Source organism: Condylostylus longicornis, unplaced genomic scaffold (genome assembly GCF_029603195.1).
Source record: "Condylostylus longicornis isolate FDR11 unplaced genomic scaffold, ASM2960319v2 ptg000014l, whole genome shotgun sequence".
NCBI lineage: Eukaryota > Metazoa > Arthropoda > Insecta > Diptera > Dolichopodidae > Condylostylus > Condylostylus longicornis.
In genome coordinates this window covers 227,770-248,697 of record NW_026577983.1, presented here as the reverse complement: position 1 = coordinate 248,697, position 20,928 = coordinate 227,770, and the positions used below count along the sequence as shown (strand labels likewise).

General features: G+C 25.4%; 2 protein-coding genes across 2 annotated transcripts in view; both read left to right on the top strand.

The window, feature by feature from the left end:
* The first annotated feature begins 1,293 nt into the window (after nucleotides 1-1,293).
* LOC129605762 (uncharacterized) overlaps nucleotides 1,294-20,928 on the top strand; it is a 30,267-nt gene continuing 10,632 nt past the window's right edge. Inside the window, exons 1-18 of the mRNA XM_055515690.1 lie at nucleotides 1,294-1,590; nucleotides 5,673-5,808; nucleotides 5,940-6,047; nucleotides 6,112-6,219; nucleotides 6,286-6,699; nucleotides 6,770-6,893; nucleotides 7,329-7,598; nucleotides 7,665-7,824; nucleotides 14,151-14,289; nucleotides 14,351-14,458; nucleotides 14,545-14,652; nucleotides 14,724-14,853; nucleotides 14,932-15,137; nucleotides 15,527-15,650; nucleotides 15,734-16,003; nucleotides 16,062-16,196; nucleotides 17,862-18,081; nucleotides 20,764-20,902. Of these exons, the coding sequence (XP_055371665.1) occupies nucleotides 1,397-1,590; nucleotides 5,673-5,808; nucleotides 5,940-6,047; nucleotides 6,112-6,219; nucleotides 6,286-6,699; nucleotides 6,770-6,893; nucleotides 7,329-7,598; nucleotides 7,665-7,824; nucleotides 14,151-14,289; nucleotides 14,351-14,458; nucleotides 14,545-14,652; nucleotides 14,724-14,853; nucleotides 14,932-15,137; nucleotides 15,527-15,650; nucleotides 15,734-16,003; nucleotides 16,062-16,196; nucleotides 17,862-18,081; nucleotides 20,764-20,902 (3,093 nt within the window). The 5' untranslated portion in view covers nucleotides 1,294-1,396. The remainder of the gene's footprint in view (nucleotides 1,591-5,672; nucleotides 5,809-5,939; nucleotides 6,048-6,111; nucleotides 6,220-6,285; nucleotides 6,700-6,769; nucleotides 6,894-7,328; nucleotides 7,599-7,664; nucleotides 7,825-14,150; nucleotides 14,290-14,350; nucleotides 14,459-14,544; nucleotides 14,653-14,723; nucleotides 14,854-14,931; nucleotides 15,138-15,526; nucleotides 15,651-15,733; nucleotides 16,004-16,061; nucleotides 16,197-17,861; nucleotides 18,082-20,763; nucleotides 20,903-20,928) is intronic.
* On the top strand, nucleotides 12,535-16,428 carry LOC129605748 (probable cytochrome P450 28a5). Its single transcript, XM_055515667.1, has 8 exons — nucleotides 12,535-12,788; nucleotides 14,151-14,289; nucleotides 14,351-14,458; nucleotides 14,545-14,652; nucleotides 14,724-15,137; nucleotides 15,527-15,650; nucleotides 15,734-16,003; nucleotides 16,062-16,428. The coding sequence occupies exons 1-8, from the start codon at nucleotides 12,595-12,597 to the stop codon at nucleotides 16,229-16,231; spliced, it is 1,527 nt and encodes a 508-aa protein (XP_055371642.1). The 5' UTR covers nucleotides 12,535-12,594; the 3' UTR covers nucleotides 16,232-16,428.

Genomic DNA, 20,928 nt, shown 5'->3' with positions numbered 1-20,928 from the left:
TGTATTTAAGTATATAAAAAAAAGGCCAAGTACTTGGTTTTTAAATGCATGTGTATTAATTTTGTGTTAAATTTCATAACGTGTATATGAGAAGGTAAATAAGAATAAAATTTCGATTGGTATGACAACAAAAGTTTTGCCTTTTTTAATAAATTATTATTCCAATATTTTCATAAATTAAAAATAAACTTTTTTATAATTCATTTGTGCTCTTATAGATTTATTTTATATTATTAGGTATATTAGTATTAATACAATTATAAAAAAGAATTACAGCTTATTATAGTTGTATTTTTTACACAATTGTACAATCTCTTTAAGAATTTCATTATAATTTTACCGCGCAATTACTTCTCTATTTTTGAAGACCACAATTTAAATTTTAAGCATTTATGACATCATTGAAACAATAATAGGTATCATATTACTACAGAGTCAATAATTTGAGTAAGTATGTACATATATTGTATATACAGTGAATTAAAAAAATAATAAAAACTTAAGATACATAATTATGTAATTGAAATTCTATAAAATACTTTGTATAATTTTTAACACTGCCACTGTTTAAATGTTTAATATTTATTCCAGATTATTTTCTGTAATATTGTATAAGTACATAATTTTATTTTATACATATATTACGGTATTTTACAGGTGAACCATAAAATGCCGATATTTTGTTATTTTATTGACTTTATCAGCATGAAAGTTTGAAAATATTAAAGGGGGTAATGAAATATTTTTCATTTTTCCATCTACGTGCATACATATATATAAATATATATGAATGTATTAGATTATGTTTTTAATTACAAACATTGACATAATTTTTTAAAATTTATTAATGAAAAAAGCTTTGAATAATATTTTTGGAACACACAATAATTTCCTATATAGAATAGCTTTAGAGCGTGCTAAGTATTTTAGTTAATATATATATATATGTATATATATTAATACAATGTTCACGAACTTATATACATTTATGTATATTAAAATATAATTTTAATTTCATACATATCTATGGATATTATTTATAATATAAATGTAGAAGATTTTAATAGACGAAATTATATGCGATGTTATTTATTATTATGAAATATTTGAAGAGTTTTACTCGCCTTACGCCTATTAAGCTCTCATATTTTTGTCTTCATTTTATTGAATTGAACAGTAAGAATTGGAAATATTATTTTAATAAGAATTTTAGTATTCTCTGAATTGTTTGCCGTTGCAGACGATTGATTTTTTTTTGTGTGATTTAAAGAAGAAATCAAGTATTTAGTCACAGTTTTCCTATTAACTTAAAGTGTCTAGTCAATTAAAGTGAACATTAATAAAACAATTTTATGTTTGTTTGTTCTACTAAACCAAAAAAAAAAAATAAATAAATATGGTTTGCATTTGCACTACAATTGTACTTTTAGCAATTATTGCTCTGCTAATTTATTTGTATTTAACATGGAATTTCAATTATTGGAAAAAACGTGGATTAGTGGGGCCAGAACCAAAATTAATTGTTGGTACAACACCAAATATGTTGAAACAAAAAAGAAATGTTATTTATGATTATCAAGAACATTATAAGTAAGTAAAGAAGATTATTCCCTTATAGAAATACACAGATATTTGAATACGGGAGTTCGTTAACATTTTATCTTATTGTCATTACCTTATTTGCCTTATTCATGGATAAAAATATAATTTCAAAAATTTAGGAACTGAATTTCAATTTTAAAATTGAAAAAATAGTTTTCCGAGTATCCAGAATTTTTCGTATAAAACAAAATTATTTTGATTCTTACTTATTGAAAATTGTTTCGGATTTGGTGTGGGAACATTCAATATTTTTCTCAATATTTATTACATTTTAAATGCTTTAATATTTTTTCAGTTTTGAAGTTTAAAACGTATCATAAGGGAAACTGGTTTGTTTCATGGAAAACATGAACAAAAAACTTAAAATCAAAAAGAAAACTACAACAAAGTCCTTGCGACAGTATATCAGTTCGAAGTTTTTTTTCAGACATTTAAGATGTTAGAGAAAATTAATTGTATAACAAAGGTACTTAAAATTCAAAAAACAAAAAATAAGGTTACGACACGTTTGTTCTTTGGGTATTTTTATTTTATCCTTGATTACTTAGAAATCCCTTGAATTCTATGTTTATGTTTGTACTTATGGAAATGAATTATTTTAATTATGTGCCAATTCTAAATTAAAAGTTTTGGGAATATACATTGGTTTACCTTAAGCCATCTTTTGAAAGAATTAATGGCATACACGTTTTTTCAAAATCATTTGTACTTTGAAGTGTGGTTGCCTAATTTAAAATTTATGAATTGTCCCGCTGTTTCAACATAAGTCAAAAACATCATAAATATATTTATTTAGAAAAACTTTCAAAGAATCATTATTCGTATTAATTTCATTTAAAATTTGGAAAAGTTAGCAATTATTTTGAAAAAAGGTGCACATGCAAAATTTTTGCTGAAAGCCTACAAATATTACATTTTTTTTTTAACGCATTTTACGGTATTTTAAAATTTTTTAATAAAAATATTAAAAAAAAATATAAAATATTAAAGATGATTTACGGTATTCATATTAAAGATTAATACAAAGTTTCATTGACAGACAAATTTCCTTCTAAAATTGTAGTTAATTAAATGACGTATGTACATAATATAATGAATTAAAGACATTCGACAAACTTATATCTAAAATTTGAACTTGTCCGATTCAAAAAAATGGTTTGTAATGCAGCGCATTTAACTTCGAAAAGTGTGCTGTTTTCTTAAAAAAACAATTTTCTGCGAAATTTTAACTTACTTGTGAACAATTTTTCTTGTAAGGTTTATTTTAGTCCGGAGTAAGTGTATCAACTAACTATGCTTCTGCATTTGTGAAATTCAAAAATGCTTATGGTTTCGACACAATAAGGAGGCAAAAATAGTATGTTTACTAATTTTAGAAGCCACAACTTTTAAAAGGGTGGATCTTTAATTGGGTAGAAGTCGCATAAACCGACGTATGGACGAACACATAGATGGGTGGAAGGATAGAGGGTAGGTTCCCTCTTTTTTAATTTGTTCTGAAGTGTGTTACAAAATCTTAAAATATATCCGACCAGCCGACAGGAAACCTTTAGCCGAATATTACAATCAATGACGTAAATTTAGTCTGAATGTTTTTCAATTTTATTTTGTTAATTTATTTCACAATTTTGGTAAAAATATTCAGTGATAAGAATTTTCCACTTTTGTAATAAATTTGGAAAGTAAATTTTTTTTTATCAAATTAAAAATTTATATTAATTTGATAAGAAGGTCAGATTATTATTTACTCCTATGTATATTATTTACTTTTGGCGTACGTTATTTTGGATGACGTTCGTAGATCCTAAAATAAAAACTCATAGCAGCTTAAGATTTTATTGTATTGTCATAAAAAGTCCATTTTTTAGTTTAAAATAAGTACATCGCGATTAGATATAGAAGAATTAAATTGACCGGTGGTTTAAACTTTCTGTATTATATAATCGTGAATAACCTATAATATTTGACATTTTATGTTCAGTAAATTTCAAAGTAGAATTTCTAATTTCAATAATTCAAATGGTTAATGACTTCAGTTCCAAAGCAAACCTATTTGTTATTATTAAAACTGCAGAGATAACATTGTCGTTATTATACAATGCCTTTTAGAGTTAGCAAGATGTTTCTCAACGAAGCATATAAGCTCTATGTGATTAGAACGATTCTAATTTCGTCAGTTTCTCAATTATCACCAAGAACAATAGATTGCACTCATTTATAATAAAATTTTGAGCTAACAACTTATTAATTGGTTGATTAATTTGATTAGCCCCATACGTAGAAAAAATATGCAGAAAGCTATATAACAACATATACCATTTGTTAAAAGATCGATCCATTGGTTAGAATTAGGTAAAACTTTTGTTCCGAACTGCGTGCTAGATCTCAAGGGTTTCCGAGTTCGAGGGGTTTTAATGAATTTTTACGAAATTTTTACTTATCCAAGTTTTTTGGATTATAATTTCCATTCTGAAAAAGATAGAAACTTCGAACAAAGAGTTTCTGAAAGAGTCCTAGTAAAGGAGTTAAAATAAACCTTTTGCTTGATTCTGTATTTTATCTACCTGCAGAATACCAAGCTTTCGAACTTTAGGGAAAATCAAATTTTTAACTTGTTTTATTTTTTGAGTTTTTTATAGAATTTTGCCCAACTGTTTAAGACTTAATTTAAGGGCTCAAGCATTAAAATTTTTTTATGGTACAGAAAATATAGTACAATTAAATTCAATTTAATATTCCTTTATCAAAAAATTTACAAATTTCTCAAAACAAACATCAAATTCTCCTAAGAAATTCACCTCGTTCGGCAAAAATTTATACTTTTCTTCTTTCAAATCTATTTCTATTCAATTGCATATTTTAAATTAATTGTTTTACTGGAACTATCACATTATTTTTTATTAGTCCCATTAAAATATTTACATATTTATTAGCTTACTTATGTCAATACGATATAGTTTACAAACTCCATTTTGTAAAAAAAAAATTTAATTTTCCTATTAAACAAAAATTTTTTTTAATTAAAATAAATGTCAAAATTTGTATGGCATGACTTTAAAAAATCGCTCCAGCATAACTTCAAATGCCAAATGGTGTCCAGATTTCGAAAATATTTTTTTCAAATTTTTAAATTGCACCCAATGTGAGAAAAATGCATTTAAAAATTTCAAACCATATAGGTACCATTTCTTATAAAAACTGGCAAAAATAAAAAACTTATCAATTTTCTTTACCAAGAAAAGTTTCGAAAAAAATTTTTTGATTACTAGATTTTTTTTTGTTTTTTTTTTCAAAGATTTCAAAATTTTTAAAATCAATTTTTGTTTTTCAAATTAAAAATTTCTATAAAATTTCGTTTTAATTTTTGTTACATTTAAATAAAAACGCTAAGATTCTGACTTTTTTTCCAAATATTTTTCCAAAATGTCAAAGTCGAAAAGACTGACTCTTGTCATCAAAAATAGTTGATAATTAGTGTGCTTAAAATCAATAAAAATAAAAAACAGTGAAAAATAAGGCCTTTGAAATTTTCACTTAGAAATGGTTTTTGTGCTATATCTTCTGTACCAAAAAAATTTTTAATGGTTGAGCCCTTAAATTAAGGCTTAAATAGTTGGGCAAAATTCTATAAAAAAAATTTCAAGGCTTTAAAAATTTTGTTACGAAATTATCCAGTTAGAAAAAACTGAAAAAATAAAATAAGTCAAAAATTTGATTTTCCTTAAAGTTCGAAAGCTTGGTATTTCGAAGGTACATAAAATACAGAATCAAGCAACATGTTTATTTTAAGCCATTTGCTAGGCCTCTTTCAAAAACTCTTTGTTTGAAGTTCCCATCTTTTTCATAATGGAAATTATAATCCAAAAAACTTGTAAAAGTAAAAAATTTCGTAAAAATTCATTAAAACCCATCGAACTCGGAAACCCTTAAGATCTGGCACCCAGTCCGGAACAAAACTTTTAGCCATTTTCGATCTTCTAACCAATGGTATATGTTGTTGTATAGCTTTCTGAATCACCGTGTATATACATGGTACGTATGCATATTTAATCTTCGTATTTCTTTTACAGTAAATATAAAAAAACTGAAAAATTCATAGGAGGTTTTGGATTTGGCTCTGCTGAAATAATAATCTTAGCACCAGAAATGACGAAGGAAATTTATATCAAAAAATTTAAAAATTTCCATGATAATTATGGTTCCAAAGTAAGTGAGAATGTATTGCTTGAAGGAAACATGTACCAATTGTGTAACATTGTCCTTGATAGTGAAAAATATTCTTTGTATAAAACTTTTTAATTAAATCATTTATGTTCCGTATGTTTTTCACATTTTAGGACGTCAGGGAACAAGAACCCTTATTAGGTTTAAATCCATTCTTTTTAGGTGGACAAGATTGGAAAGAGAAAAGGGCTGAAATTACACCGGCATTAACTGTTAACAGAGTAAAATTACAATATTTTTTATAGTACTCTATAAAAAATATTTTTTTTTTTAAATTATTTGTAGATAAAAGCATCCTATCCTGTAATGCAAAATGTATGTTCAAAATTGGTTGACTACATTAAAAATACGATTAAAGTTGAAGGTAAAAACGTGGAATTTGATTGCCGAGATGTACGTAAATTAATTTAAAATTCATATTATTAATTTTATTGTATTAGGTTTCGAACATAATTTTAGTTAAGCCAGAGATTTGCTATACAAAATGTATCGGACTGTATATATGGGATTGATGCTAATGCCTTAGTATTGGATAAAAACAGTGAACTTTTAAAGCAAGCAAAATTATTAATGCAAGGAATATTTGATTTTGGTTTCGTTGCAATATTAGTTATGATGCTTAAATTAGAAAAATTGTGGACAAGACCATTAATAAAAAAAGAAACTCGTGATTTCTTCATAAATTTAATGCGTGATGCAGTTGAACTACGAAAGAAAACTGGACAGAATGATAGAATAGATTTTTTAAATTATTTAATTCAATTAAAAGAGAAAAAAGGATTAGATGATGTTAACTTACAAGCGCATTCGATAACATTCTTTTTGGATGGATTTGAGACAAGTTCTATGGTTTTAGCTCATGTCATGTTAACAGTAAAAATTTCATTTTTTATGTATGAATTTTTTTTAAAATCATTTTTTAAAATTACTATTTTTCTTTCAGATTGGTCGCCACAAAGAAGTTCAAGATAAATTGAGAATGGAAATCGAAAAAAATTCATCTGAAGACGGTACTATTAGTTTTGAAAAACTTCAAGAATTACCATATTTGGATCAGTGTGTTAACGGTAACATATTGTTGAATATATAGGAATATTTGTATGTGACGATTTCTATCTATATGAACTATAAAATGGCTTTAAAAACTCACAAAAAGAAAGTTTCAGAATCTTCAATTTCGAGAAATTGAAGTTTTGATATTTCACTGATAAGTGAAAATTTGTTTTTCTAAGTCTTATATTCACCGTATCTTTTTCATTTCTAAGAAATGTATAAGGACAAAAGAATATCTTCTTTTATAATTTTATTACTTCGGAGTGTATCTATTTAAATTCACAAATATGAGTAACATGTTGCATGCAAGAATATCTGCTTTTATTCTATGATTTGTTTAATATATGACATAGTGATGCAGAATACACAATTACAAATTTTGATATTATAAGAGCCACATTAATAACAACACATTTTAAATTTTTAGCTATAACCTTCCTATATTTTAGAAACATTACGAATGTATCCACCAGTGGGTTTGACTATGAAATTGTGCGTTGAAGATACTGAATTGGAAAATTCAAATGGAAGAAAAGTTTTGGTTAAAAAAGGAATCCCAGTTACAATGCCAATTTATGCTTATCATTATGATGAAGACATATATCCAAATCCAAATAATTTTGATCCAGATAGATTTAGTGCAGAGAATGGTGGTGAAAAAAAATATAAAGAAATGGGAGCATTTTTACCTTTTGGTGATGGTCCAAGAGCTTGCTTAGGTATAGATGCTTTTACAATTACAAAGAATATTTTTATTAAAAATACATTTTTTTAATATTTTTTAGGTCAAAAATTTGCTTTAGCACAAATTAAAATTTGTGTTAGTGAATTGGTACGTAATTTTGAAATAAGTATTAGTGATAAAACACGTAAAGATAATTTGTTGGATCCAAAAAGTTTTCTGTTATTTTTGGATGGTGGTATTCATTGTAAATTTACTGAATTGAAAAACTAAAATCAAAAATATTTTTTTGGGCAAAAATAAATGTTAATTGTTGTATTAAAAAAAAGAAGTAAATTTTTATAATAAAAATTAATTGTTATTTTACAATTTGTTTGTACATTACTGAAAATAATTAAAATATTTATACTTTGTATACTGCAAAAGAAGATTAATATGAATTCATTGGCCTATATCTAATATTTTTTTCTTTTTAAGTAAGTTTTCCTGTGTAATATTATTCCATACAAAAGTATATCTTTACATTTTAATTAGTGAAATAGATCTATATTCAATATATGGGGTTGTTTATATACAAAGAATTATAGTTAACATTTTTTTCATAGAAGAAATTTCAATAATTACTATAATTTTTTTAAAAGAAGGAAATAAAACAAAAAAATTCAAAATCGCAAAAGAACAAATCATTTTTTATTTTTTGTTAAATATTAGTAAATATTTTACTTATGTACATAACAAAAAGCTACTTCTAAAACCGAAGCTAAAGTAATTACAATAACTCTTTATCTCAGTGTTTCATAGGATACGTTTGTGAATATGTTGAATAGTTTTCCAGATTTCCAATAGTTTTCCAGAATAGATTTCCAGTTTCTTAGCCAAGCACGAGAGAAAGTACAATAAAAGTCCAAATCTGATTGTAATTAGAATTAATGCTACAATTACAAATAATGCTTACAATATGTTCAAGTAAAATTATTAGTTTTTTGACTAATAGTCGAGATATCTATTGTAATATGGTCACTATTGAAATTATCTGTGCTTTTCATTATATCAGATAAAAGCACTATTCAAAATAATCATTTTATTAAATTAAGTTCAACAAAAACTGATGTATGCTGTTCTTTTTAGAGGGTTTCTACAATAAAATTACTCACTTTCAACTAAATTTCGTTATTTTTCGGTATATGATAACAGCAATAGGTATTATAATGTAAAAATAAAAAAAAATCGGCTGAACTTACCAAAGCCTTAAGCAAAGCTGGCTAAAATTTTATATTCTTCTATAGGAAGAATGAGACATTTGTGCACAAACTCGAAAAACAGTTTTTGTTCTTGAAAATTACATTAATACACAAATTTAATGACTTTATTATTGACTTACTTTTAATTATTCACTTACTTTCTTCTCTCCCGGTAAATAATTGGATGACAGGAATACATTTTCCTATTTTTAATCGTTATAATAGAACCAAAATATTGAAAGTTAATTTTTTGTAAACATCATGTTTATATCTTTTTTACTATTAATAGGCACAGTTTCGAGCGTAAAACTTACATAATTCGATTAAATGGTTTCTTACTGATGTGACGAATGTCCAATTATATACAAGCTCTATAATAAATACATTGTACGTATGATATCATATGTTTGTAGGTATGCATGTAACAATGTAATTGGCTTTTGAAAATGAAATCATAGAAAAAGCTTTTTTGATGAGAAAGCTTAAAAGTTTATAATTGTTTATATTTTTTTTTTTTGAATAAATTGTTTACCAAAAATAAAAACGTAATTGATATTATTCTTCAGTTACTATATTTGATTACTTGATCAATGTAACGTTTAGTTTATAAGCACATCTATTCGTCGGCAATAAATTTAAATTTGCTTTATCTAAACAATATATTTTAGTAGAAATTATTTTCTTCCCTAAGTAACCATTTAGATAGTTTTTACTCTACTTTAGTATAACAAATTAGGTGAATTAGGACTCAAGAATACAGAATATTCCTAAACATTTCAAGAAATTTAGTACTTACTTATATTGCTTAAATTATAAAAATTTTGCGTTTGAACGCGATTACACAGTGCTTTTTTCAAATCATTATTAAGAGTGCCTCTGTACACCTCCTCGAGTTTAACTTTCTACTAAGTTCCTGAACAAAAACACACAGAATGCAAGAAGATTACGCTTTAAAAGTGACTTTCAATACGATGTGAATATTTCTTAGCAAATATACGTTTAAAACATTCTTTGAATCTTACGTCACATAAAAATTAAAAACGATTTCGGCTGTATTGAGTAAAGTTTAACTCAAAATGAGAAAAAATAGAGTTGACCTTGTCAACTCTGTGATAACCATACGAATTTGTTATCCTATGTGCGAATAAATATACCATAACTGACTATAGGACAGGCTATGACTTTAAGTTGCTGTATTACAATATTAATTTATGCAAAATTCAAATTTTGTACTTTTCAAAACACCGTGTGTGCCAAACTACTATTGAAGTTGTATGGCAGCTACCAGAAAGAGCCAAGAAATTTTAACGAATTTTATCAAGCACATCGGCCCTACCAATATATTCTATCTTGCGAAATTTCAATACCACAGCTTTTATAGTTTCTAAGATATAGCCAAATAATTTTTGAAGTTGTATGGCAAGTACCAGAAGGAGTCAAGTAATTTCAACGACTTTTATCAGACACATCAGCCGTACTAATATATTCGTTTGTGTGAAATTTCAATACCATAGCTTTTATAGCTTCTGAGATATAGTCAAATAACGTTTGAAGTTGTATGGCAGGTACCAGAAGGAGCCAAGTTCAACAACTTTTATCATACACATTGGTCCGGCTAATATACTTATTTGTGCAAAATTTCAATACCACAGCTTTTATAGTTTCTAAGATATAGTCAAAATAAATTTTGTTGTTGTATGGCAGCTACCCGAACCAACATCCCGGTTATATCTAATTTATATAGGGTTCCTGGTATTTACTATAATAAATCATTTGTGAAAATATGGTTAACTTAGCTCAATTAGCTTTTGAGTTATTGTTGGAATGGGCGGACGGACGGACGGACAGACAAAGCTTAATCAACTCAGAATTCGACGCTGATCAAAAACATACACTTGAGTCTATATCTAACCCCGTTATTTGTTAGCGTTACAAACGCTAAGAAATAATATGGTAAGGCAAATTTAGTATACCCTTCGAACATACGTATGTACGGGTATAATAAATAAAACAATGAAATAGCAATTATGAATAGAATCATTCTTTAAACAATAAATTTCGGACCCTTTACTAATTTTTATAATAAGATAATTAAAATAATCAAAACTATACATACATATGTACGTTCTATTATCTGCAAATATTCAATCAGGCTGGTATGAAACGTATATGAATTTTTCATGAAATTTTTGCTACACAAGTATTCCATAATTACCGCTGCGATTTATTTTTATTTGTAAGTTTGTATAGGTTTTGGTAGCCTCTTTATTCACCTTGATTTTGTAGAAAATCAAATAAAACCTTATAGGAATTAAATAGAAATTACATTTAATCCAAATTTCGGTAAATTCGTATGATAGTCGTGGTCAATCAATATCTTGTTGAGAACGCATAGATTTGCAAGAGAATTTGACTTTAATTACTTTGAATGGTTCTCAGTAAAAGAAATTAAAAACATTTTCTACCATGTTTCCCTGCTTCTTGATATCACCTTCTTTCTTGATGATGATAAGTAGAGTTAGTTGTTTAAAAACATTTGCTTCATAAATATTAATATGAATAACAAAACTTACATAATAATTCTCGTTAAATTTTCACTTAAAATTTGTATATTCCCATATTTATATATTTATATAGAGATATCAATTTATTTACTTTTTTAACAACAGACATGAGACAAAAGGTCATTATCTCCTCTTTCCAATTCTAAGAAATCTTCAGAGAGCATTAAAATTGTTATTGTAAACATCTAAAATCATCGACATGGATATATATAAGTACATGATTTTTGTTAATATGCTTTCTTGTTATTTAAAGCCATGTAAATTAAAGGGTAACATTAACATAAGTATGCACATATGGACTATTAGTTAGTGTTCTCTTTATTTAAAAAGTTTTTTCACCAGAGTTGATTGTGTTAATATTGTTTGAAAAGTAAAAAGAGAGTATAAAAGAGTACAGGACAGGTGTAAAATCTGAAACTTTATTTATAGCATTAACGTTGTTGATATTGTATATATACATATATTACTATTAAAGGAAGAAGTAAGCTGCCGCTATACTCATGTATGCAGAAAGTTTTATTGGTGTTAGTTTCGACTCTTCTTTAACGTAAATAATAATTTTTATAAATTCACAAAATAAAAGAATATGTTTTCTCTCTTTAAATTGATAAATGAAGAAATTCTTTATATATATGTATGTACATATATAAAGAAAAAATTTACACCTTTCGTATTTCATAATGTTGTCAAATACGAAAATTGAAGAATCTACGTTAAAATAATCAGTTGTGCAAAAAACTTAAGCAATTAATCAATATAAAGAAAAATTAAAAAACCTGTGTACACCTCTACAATATCAACCAGATACTGCTAGTATCAACGTTTTATAATATAGAGCTACTATCGCATTAATTATTTCTCTTATCGTCAAATAACTAATACTTGTGTTACCTCATTATATTTATGTATTGTTATGCATTCAGAATATTTTATTTTGTTCGTCGATCTCAAAAGAGCGTCAGTTTAATATTATACTAACATTGTTTACTTATTTCTTACATAAAATACTACTCATATTGAAGGTTTATAAAATGTAAACCGAAATTAATAATAACAATAATAATAAAAACAAAAATACAACGCCTATTACAAAAAATTTTTTTACTTTCCAGGTCTCAATAAACTTTTATAAAAAAAAATTATTTAGTAAAACCTTTGCAGTTCTTGAGTGAACTAATCGATCCATTGAAAAACACAAATAATATTTAACAATATTTTTATATAAGATATGGCAATACTTTGTACTTCATTAGTTCTTTTAGCAGTTATTGCAATTTTGGGATACATTTACCTTACATGGAATAATAATTATTGGAAAAAGAGAGGAATTAAAGGTCCTAAACCAAAACTATTTTATGGAACCCAACCAAGTTTAATAACAGGAAAACGGAATGCAATCTATGATTATTTGGAACATTATAAGTAAATATTGTTATTTGTATTTATATATGTATGTATATAAAAACATATGTACATATTATTATTGGATAAAGATAAATATTAAAGAATATAAAATATATACATATGTATGTATGTATGTATATAATTTAAAATGCGATCTAAAATATTAAAAGTGTTTACAAATATGTGGAATAAATAATTCAAAGATATGTGGGTGCATTTAAGCCGTGGGATGTAAAAAAGGTTTTGTTGCATAATAAAAGAATTTTTTTTCAAAATTAAATTGATATTCGATTTATTGCACAATTTGAAATAAATAATCTTAAGTGAATTTAATTTTTACATAATTAAATATATTTTCTTTTATTAAATAACTCACGTTTAATTTTATTCAAAATTTTTATATAGAAAGAAAATTGCCCTTATTATTCTTAGTTTGATTGGGACATTTGTATTTATTATGCATATTCATATGTATGTATGTATGTAGAAATGCAAATTTTGATGAAGTAAAGAATACTTAGAATTTACGCCGACTAATTGAAAACATGATTTACAATATTATAGTGAAGCTTTCTCTGCATTTTCTATGATTCGAATGAAAAGTAGTGATAATAATTGAAATTTTTATTAATTTTAAAGCCGATAAAAATAAAGAAGTGTGTTTTGACATTTTAAAAAAAAAAAAGATAAAAATAATATTTTATACCTTATCAAAAGCTTGTTATCATCAAGTTAAATTTTTTATTTAATTTTTTATTACAATAAAGGGCTTTTTTATGGAAAGTATAACGTATATATGAGTTTATTGCTATAATTTGTTAAATTAATTTATTTTTGTTTTCTGTTCGAAATTTTCGAATAGACACATAATTTGTATATGTATTCTATTACAATTTTGATTAGAAAAATTATTTAAAATCCAAAAGCTCTTCTGTTATCCATAGAACGTTAATGTCAAAAGTTAGAATTCAAAATTATCATCCATATTCTGTTAGTCGCATCATTTGAGGTGATTTGATTTTATTCAGAAAATTACTTCTAAAGTAACAACTTATCACGTCAAGTGAAGCGACCTACAGAGTGTGGGTGTAGAGAAAAATATATATATATATATATACTACTATTAGTTTAGACTTCTTAGATATTAATTTAGTGACAAGGAATAAGTTATATAATTATCAAGGCACTATGAACATCTTTTTTAACTGAAAATAAATACTTATATGAACCCTGATATAAGAAGTCTTAATAGATTTCGAGTAAAAAATTCTGTTAGTGCTGAAAGTAAAACCTCTGAAAAAATAAGAAACTTATAAAATTATTAAAAATTTCTTTCAAAAAATTTAACATTTAATTAGATAACATTTTTTACTTTTGCAGCAAATACAAGGCAAACAATAAATTCATTGGAATTTTTACTAATAGAACACCTGGATTATTAATTCTGGCACCAGATTTAGCCAAAGAAATTTATACTACAAAATTTCGACAATTTCAAGATAATTTTTTTTCCGATACTGTAAAGTATTTTATACAAGCAAATGACTGAAATTTAAATTTGATTGTTTATAACATTTTAGTTTGATAGCAAAGTAGAACCATTATTTGGTCTAAATCCATTTTTACTTAAAGGACAAGAATGGAAAGATAAAAGAGCTGAAATAACTCCTGGGTTAACAATAAGTCGAGTAAGAATTATTTTGAAATTCAATTAAATATTCAATAAAAATTTGGATCTAAAAGTGCAATATTTTGTATATTTTGTAATATAAAGATTAAGGCTTCTTATCCAGTGATGCAAAAAGTATGTTCACAAATGGTTGATTTTATTAAAAATAAAAACAAAATTGAAGGAAAAGGTTATGTTTTTGACTGCAAGAAGGTAATTTGAGTAAATTTAAAGTTTAATAAATTTTTGATTTAAAAACAATTAATTTTTTTTTAAAATTCTAGTTAACTCAACGTTTTACAATACAAAATGTATCAGATTGTATTTATGGGATTGAAGCCGGGGCATTTGATTTAAAAAATGATAGTGAACTATTAAAACAAGCGAAGAATTTAATTAATGGACTTTTTGAAAGTCTTGGAATTATGTTTATTATAGAACTTGTTCCACTATTAAAAAATATATGGAAAGTTTCATTTATTAAACCGGAAGTAAAAAAGTTTTTTACAACATTGATGCGAGATGCTGTTGAACTTCGAAAAAGAAATCAAACAGATAGAATAGATTTTTTGAATTATATTATGCAATTGAAAGATAGAAAAGGATTAAGTGATATTGAGCTACAAGCGCATTCCGTTACATTTTTCCTTGATGGATTTGAGACTTCATCAACAGTCTTATCTCATTCGTTACTTTGTGTTAGTGTCTTTTTTATATTAATTGCGATTCATTTGAATTATGTAATTTTAAAGAGTTTTGTTTTATTAATATTTTCGAATGATGTATCTTATTATTACTATTAGTGAACCATAGTAGCTATTGCCTTGAATTTTTCGCTTTCAGAAAAGAATTTTAACTTTTCTCCGAAATTATAACTTGAACCTTAAAACACTAATTCAATTATTATTAAATTATTGAATTGCTTTTAAATTGACCACAGTACATAATATTTTAAGTGCTTCAATCAAACCAATAACCTTTTGATTAAATTCATTTTCTTTTTTCGTGTTCAAATTGAATGAAATTTATTGAAATAACCTTAAACTTTTATTACACAAACAAATAAATAAATTAATTTTTATTTTAGATGGGACGGAATAAAGTTGTGCAACATAAATTGAGGCAAGAAATTGAAAAACATTGTGACGAAGATGGAACTATAAGCTTTGAAAAAATCATGGATCTAACTTATTTAGATATGTGTGTTAATGGTAAAATGAAAAGAGCAAATATAACTGCGATGAAGAGCAAGAAATTTAAAATTAAAAAATTATTGTTTTTTTTTTTTTTTAAGAAACATTAAGACTTTTTATGCCTGGTGGTTTTCTTCAGAAAGTTTGTACAGAAGATACTGAATTAGTTAATTCGGATGGAACTGTTTTAAATGTTAAAAAAGGAATGGGAGTCACACTTCCATTATATTGCTATCATAATGATGAAGAATATTATTTTAATCCTAATGAATATAATCCTGAAAGATTTAGTCCTGAACTTGGTGGAGAGAAAAAATATCGAGATATAGGTGCTTTTATGCCTTTTGGTGATGGTCCGAGAACATGTTTAGGTAATTTTATAAATATTATACAATTGGTTTTTAAACTAAATATGCATTTTATATATAGGTCAAAGATTTGCTTTAACACAGATCAAAATTGCATTATGTGAATTGGTTAGAAATTTCGATATTGATGTTGATGATAAGACAAGAAAAGACAATTTACTTGATCCAAAAAGTTTCATTTTGTGTTTGGATGGTGGTATTTGGTGCACTTTTAAGGAATTGAAAAATTGAAATTGATTTTTATTCATTTATTATTAAAATATTTTGTGTTAACACGAATGTTTTGTTTAAAATATTTTACAGAAATTATAGAAATTAAAATGAAATTTTTTAATAATAATTTTTTAATAATTTAAATAATAGTTTTTTAACAGATTTTTAATATTTATTTTATTAATTATCTGTTCATTTTTAGAAATTGTTATATAATTATTCTAATAATTTTGTTATATTAATAAATTGTCATTTAAGATTTGTCACAGTAAATTTCACACAAATGAATGATTTTGAAATAAAATCTCCCAAAATTGTCATCTATTTAAAAAAGTAAATGAGTATTTTCCCATACTTAATTACAATTTTATTATTATTGAAGAATTTCGAATATACCCGATCTTGCAAAGGATCGGGTATTGCCAAATACCTTACTTAATTTTCATACCACCTTTTTGGGAAATACTTTTTTTTTGCGTTTTGACTGGGTGTCTGGGAATTTTTTTTTCCAAAGAGAGAATAGATAAAGCAGATTTAATAATTTTAATGAGCAATGAAAGTATAAAACACAATGTCCAGATTTATAGTCTTATTGCTTTGTGTACTATGCAAGTAAATTAATGGCATGACATTACTAAAATAAAGCTTTCACATTATTTCTAAGCGTGCAAGTACATAGAAGGTGTAATCTTTTCATATTAACTTTATGAATAAGAATAATTGAAAGCAATTTGAAAATATAATAATAAATAATACGCAGTGTACAACTACAAATGTAATTTTTTAATGAATAATAATTTGGGAAGAACATTTTTATAAAATTTTGTATTTGTTTTGATGAAATTTTGTTTTCACAATTTAATGATGATCTTTTTATATAAAATATTAAAATACTTATAGTGAAATAGGTATTTATACATTTGAGCCACATTTTATCTCGTATACCTTATAACTGTATTCTTCAATACAGTTTAATAGTAACGTTATATGTGCTCTCTACAGTATGCTTCAGCAATTTGCTTCTTTATCTGTCCGCGCTATTAAATTTTGGTCTTTTTTAAAAAACAAACTTCAATCTACAATTGTGTTAACTATTTTATAAGATTAAATTTTTGAAATATTATGGAAATTCAATTTTATTTTCCAATTTATAAATACCTACATAAGCTGCTATTTAATATTTATGCATACGTATATATGTTGCAATTGTTACATTAATTTTGGGTGAATAAACACCCTTGACTTTTAGAATGTAGTAGAAAAATTTTAAAAACAGTTTTGAACAATTTTGGAAACTACATTTTAAAAATCCCGCGTTGTATGAGACATAACGTTTTGTGATATACTCGTACATATATTTAAACAGATCACGATATTAGGCTTATTACCTAATTGTTTCAATCAACTTTTCATTGTAAAAAATTAAAAAAAATAACTATTAAATAACAATATCTGGCGGCGTTCAATCGTAGTGAAAATTATTAAACTTACACATTTTCAAAAAGAAGGTACCCTAGAGTTGGTTTTGCCAACTTTTAAATTTTAATTAACGAATATGAAAAATATTTAAAATGTTTTGTTCTAAAGCAGTCTAGATTTAACGTTCGCGTTGTTAAGAACTATTTGAATTTTTGGGAAATATAACGATAATATTGGTTATTTTTGTGCTTAAAAATGTTCCCGATATTTATTACCTTAATACTTTTAACATTAGTTTTAATGTTATTGTATGTTTATTTTACATGGAATTTCAATTATTGGAAAAAACGTGGCGTTAAAGGTCCCAAACCGAAATTATTTTTTGGAACCCAACCCAGTGCTATTACACAAAAACGGAATATTATTTATGACTATCAGGATCATTACGAGTAAATGCACAATATTATTAAATAGAGATTTTTAGTTCTCGCAGATATATATGTATATATATATCTGCGTATATATATATATATGCACATATTTATATAATTAATCGTGAATTTAAATTGGTAAATGTTATATGCCAGTATCTTTAGAAAGATTCAATTGTTATATTGAAATCCTTTTATAAAATTTTGAAGGTGCTATTAGAGAAAAGTGATTTTCCAGAAATTTTAAAATTTCGTAAGTTGAACCGTTGTCAGACCCATTTGGAAATTGAATTGTTGATTAGTGGGCAAACAAATTGTTGATTTGTTAGTTATTCAAAAGGTTTTTAAATGACCAAAGATGGAATTGTATAGTTTTTCGATTATTGATAGGATTTTGGAGGAAATAGTAAAAGATATAGTTAAAATGTGGGAAATATAATAAAAAAATGAAAAATCCAATTGAGAAAATGAAGAAATAATTATGTAATACGAATTTCAAAATTTCAAAGTTGTTTTTTGCAATGTACATTCAATATAATTGAAATTTTTAATATTTTCATTTATAATATTGCTTTTTTTTTAGTAAAACCTAATTTTTTCCTTTAAAATTCAATCACAAATTGTGACTTCGGTATCCTTAAGGATACTAAAAATTTTTAATAGCAGAAATAAGACGACTGTTTGACTCGGCGTAAGCTTGCGAAGGGAATGAAGTATTAGTGAGAAAAATATTAAAAAGAACGCAATTTCTGACGAGAAAGCTGTAAGCTATGCAATTGTTATTGAAAAAATTTCTAAATCTCTTAATAGTTCTTGTCTTTCTCATAATGTATATAATTTTGATATTCTCGTCATACAAACTATACATTGTATAGTCACAAACTATAATAATGATAAGTTTTAAGATGGGAAAATAGAAAAGCTGTAATTAAATTAATGTTGACTTGCTTCATTGTTATTAATGTATATAAAATATTATCTGTGATGCTAAGATTACGTAAGAGTATGTTGAAGAAAACAAGAATATGAATGTTGCAAAATACTATACGAATTAAATGTAATTAAAGTACGATGTATCCACAGAAAAAAATCAAATCTTAGGCTGTTGTTAACTTTGAGGGAAGCTTACATTTTCTTGTTAATGCATAATTTGTCAAATCCTGTATAATAATATATTTGATATGTTATTAAAAATATTAAATTTAATTGAAAAACCATATTTTAATAGATATTTCGTGTTTAACGTCGTTCTAACAGAGAACTAAAAAATATTGGTTTGAAAGAAAATATTAACTTACAAATTTTTGCTTAATGGACAATAATTATAGTTGAGCCAACTTGAAAATAATCTTTAAGCAAAATATTAATTGGTCTTAAATTCAAATTAATTATTATTTGTTGTTAAATTAAAAATTAATTAAATAATTTATTTTAATAATTGCTATAATTCCGATTATTAGATAAGCGTGTTCTTATGCTAAGAGCCACTAGTGAATAGCAATTTTTAGAACTTTATCAATAAATAGAATGATAGAAAAAAGAAAAGACAGAAAATATTTTAATTTCAAAAACAATATTTTGATTATGTGAATTGTTAGTAATTTTTAACTTAATTTAAATATAATTTTGAAATTAAACAAATATTGTAAGATTGTACTCAGTATATACCATAAATTTTAGTTCGCCTGATCTTCATTCTATTATCAAGTCATATTTTGAAATTTAAATTGAGATAAGATTGTTTACTTCTACTTTTATCGATTAGATTATATTCCTATGGAATAATTGAAATAAGAAAACAACTTTTTTGTCTTAATTCAGAGCTCATGGTTGAATCTTATATGAGAAACTAAATTCGTTTATTATACCCGTACGAACGTATGTTCGAAGGCTGTACTAAATTGGCCTTACCGTTTGTAACTCTAAGAAATAATGGTCTGAGATATAGACTCAAGTGTATGTTTTTGATCAGCGTCGAATTCTGAGTCAATTTAGTTTTCAATGTCCGTCCGTCCGTCCCAGCGATATCTTAAAAACCACCAGAGTTAAGTTCACCAAATTTTTACAAATGATTTATTGTAGTAAGTGCCAGAACCTTATTTAAACTTAACCGGGGTACTCGTTCGGGTAATTTATTTGACTATATTTTAGAAACTATAAAAGTTGTGGTATTGAAATTTCGTACAAGTAAATATTAGTAGGGCCAATGTGTTTAATAAAAATCGTTGAAATTATTTGGCTTTCTGGTAACTGTCATACAAGTCCAAAAATTTTTTGGCATCATTTCAGAAATTATTGGAATTATAATATAGAAATCCCGTGGAATCAAGTGTATGATAAGGGCTGTTATGTGTGATAAAAATCATTCAAATTTCTTGACTCGTTGTGCTAGCAGCCATACAACTTCAGTAGTAGTTTGGCCATATCTTAGAAAATATTGAAAACTCAGTACTGAAATTTTGCATAAATTAATATGGTAATATGGTAACTTAAAGTTATATTCTGTCCCATAGTCTGCCATAGCTGACTCGCGCATAGGATAACAAATTCGTACGGGTATCATAGATTTGAGACGGCTAGCTCTATTTTTTCACGTAATACAATTATAATTTCATTTAAAAGCGAAAATATTAGAACTTTTTTTATTTGAAATTTCATTCAAAAGTATTAAACATTTTTGACATTTTTATATTATTACAGTAAGTTTAAAGAAACTGAAAAATTTATTGGAGGTTTTACAACCCGTACACCCGAACTTATAATTACATCACCAGATATTGCTAAACAGGTTTTTGTTTCAGAATTTCGAAAATTTCAAGATAATTACTTTTCTCATCTTGTAAGTATTTATATATGATTTTTTAT

Coding starts and splice junctions, on each gene's coding strand:
- LOC129605748 (XM_055515667.1), top strand. CDS start 12,595: ATGGCAATACTTTGTACTTCATTAGTTCTTTTAGCAGTTATTGCAATT. Junction 12,789..14,150: donor GATTATTTGGAACATTATAA/GTAAATATTGTT, acceptor TTACTTTTGCAG/CAAATACAAGGCAAACAATA. Junction 16,004..16,061: donor TGGTCCGAGAACATGTTTAG/GTAATTTTATAA, acceptor TTTTATATATAG/GTCAAAGATTTGCTTTAACA.